General features: G+C 41.9%; 1 protein-coding gene across 1 annotated transcript in view; it reads left to right on the top strand.

Moving 5' to 3' along the window:
* CBLN2 (cerebellin 2 precursor) overlaps positions 1 to 2161 on the top strand; it is a 4006-nt gene extending 1845 nt beyond the window's left edge. The window contains exons 3-4 of the mRNA XM_027682814.1: positions 1076 to 1195; positions 1459 to 2161. Coding sequence (XP_027538615.1) covers positions 1076 to 1195; positions 1459 to 1656 — 318 coding nt within the window. The 3' untranslated portion in view covers positions 1657 to 2161. The remainder of the gene's footprint in view (positions 1 to 1075; positions 1196 to 1458) is intronic.
* The last annotated feature ends 332 nt before the right edge of the window (positions 2162 to 2493 follow it).

The following is a 2493-nucleotide window of genomic DNA, read 5'->3' as shown; positions in this document are numbered from 1 at the left end:
TTTTACTTTTTGTTCCTTTTTTTGGAAACTTTAGAGTTTGACTGTTTGGAAGGAAAGGCTCGGGACTTGGGGGGAGGCGGGTGGAGGTTACTTATTTTCTCTTGCTTTGTATTTTTCTTCATTAACCCAGAGGTTGTAACCCTCAAAGCTGAGCGTGGCCGGGCTGCCCTGGGGGCGGGCACGGCGGAGCAGCCGGCTCGGGCTCACCCACTCATCGCACGGCATCGCCACGGACCCGTGGGTTCTTCTCACCGCCCGCACCTTTTGAGCCAGATCATGCTGCCTGTCACAGGCGCCTGGAAAAGGAGGAGAGGATGAGCTGAGGCCAGATACCAGGCAGATCGGCGGGATCGGAAGGATGTGGCCGCCCCTTCCGAACGAGGCTTTGCACATCTGCCAGAGGCCTCAATTCTTGCTCTGTTTCAAAAAACATTGAAATATATGAAAAATTAAGGTTGTTGCCGGGAAGGAGGAGACGGCCCACCCAGCCCCTTGAGGAGCGTGCGGGCAAAGCGACACAGCTCTCCAGAGGGACAGAGAGACGAGCTGGAAGATGTTGCTGGTGCTAAGCATCTGCTCTCCTCCTTCGCCCCTCTCTGCAGTGCAATTTTTAACCCTATTAAACTCGAGGGTAGCTCTGTTTTCAATAGCGCTAGCTAAAAAGCATACATGTGCATTTTGAGTCAATGACTTTAGGGATTCTTTCCTAGCTTCTTTCCCCTCCCTCCTTACCTCCATTTCACACTCTTCTCCCTCCCCATTCTGCCATCTTTACTTTATTGACAGCACAGTGTGGACATTTGCACTTCATCTAACAGGCTTTGGAGATCATTTTTGCGTAACTAAATTGTTTTATTAACTCTGATGCCTCTTAAATGCCTCTGTAATTTGACTCCATTCCCCTGACATACATTTTTAATTGTGCTGCAAATGCCATTTTGCCTAGGCTTTATATCGGTCATATTAGCTCATGTTAGATTTTCACTGGTGCTTTTCTCAGGTGGAATCTGTTTTCTCAGATTTATCTTTCTCTCTCTCTCCTTTTTTTTATTTTGTTTATTTGTTTACTTTCCAGGTATTAGTTAATATTGGCAACCATTTTGATCTTGCTTCCAGTATATTTGTAGCACCAAGAAAAGGGATATATAGTTTCAGTTTCCACGTGGTCAAGGTCTATAACAGACAAACCATCCAGGTGGGTTCTGATCTAAAACGATGCTTTCTTTTTTTTTTTTTTTTCAAATGCTCATTTCTAGCCACACATTTACCAAAACAGCAGTTGGAGAATGAAACTGCATGTAATTTTTAAAGAGGTCTGTATGCATGACAGAAATCACACATTACCTTAACTTGATTCAACTGATTCTAACCTGCACAAAAGTTCAGTGATGTGCACAAAGCAAAAAAGGCATTGAGAGTTTTCTCAAAACTCAGATTGTGTCTCTTTGCACTTTTTAGGTAAGTTTAATGCAAAACGGCTACCCAGTGATTTCAGCTTTTGCAGGGGATCAGGACGTCACCAGAGAAGCAGCCAGCAATGGGGTCTTGCTCCTCATGGAAAGAGAAGACAAAGTGCATCTCAAACTGGAAAGGGGAAACCTCATGGGAGGGTGGAAATATTCAACCTTTTCTGGCTTTTTAGTCTTTCCACTATAAAAGGCCAAATAGGAGACAGATCCATGAGCTGGAGCAAGGATTCAATCGTTAATGACACCCTGAACTTGGCAGCACATGACGATATTTTCAGTCACCCTGTCAGACTGTCACAGTAGAAGAACGATAACCTTCCAAACTCCAACATTTGCTTTGAATATTGACAATTCCTTGGGAACCTGCGCCTCTAATTAGTTTTAGACGACAGTGATCTTTAGGAGAAATGAAATTATCGACCTGAGCAATTTGTACCTGTGATTGTAAAGTCAATTTTGGATTTTATTGTTGGGATCATTGACTTTTTTATTCTTTTTCATTTTTTCCTTCTCTTTCATTTTTTCCTCTTTTTCTTGTTGTCCCAATGAGACAAATAACTTGGACCACAGAATCACTTTGTCAAAGGCTTGCTCCAGAGCCAGAAGAATGGAGTGTTCAGCCCAATGAAATGTTCTTTCCATTATTTATTTCTTTGTGTTGTATAGCCTTAAGAAAAAAAAAAAGAAAAAAGGGGAAAAAAAAGAATGGCTTCAGTCTCAGTCCTGTATTTTTCTGGGGGAGGGAGATTCTGGACATTACTGTGTCAAGAAGTGCTTTATCCGGTGAAGCAAAATTTGCACGATTGGAACCTTATTTGTGTTGTTCGTGTTTTTCATCGACTTTTTATTTTTTCTGTTTTTTGTTTGTGTGTGCTAAAAATGTAAGCTAGATTGATCAATAAGACAAAAGAAAGCACATATATACCTTGTAGCTCTAAGTAAAGCTAACCAGTGAACAATTCTATCTGCACTTTCCAGCTGATCTTTATAGACCTATTTAGAGAGAGAGAAAGAGAGAGAAAGA

This window comes from Neopelma chrysocephalum, unplaced genomic scaffold (assembly GCF_003984885.1).
Source record: "Neopelma chrysocephalum unplaced genomic scaffold, ASM398488v2 Primary Assembly neopelma1_22b, whole genome shotgun sequence".
Taxonomy (NCBI): Eukaryota; Metazoa; Chordata; class Aves; order Passeriformes; family Pipridae; genus Neopelma; species Neopelma chrysocephalum.
The sequence above is the reverse complement of the archived record's forward strand: the minus strand, read 5'-3'. Positions and strand labels throughout refer to the sequence as shown.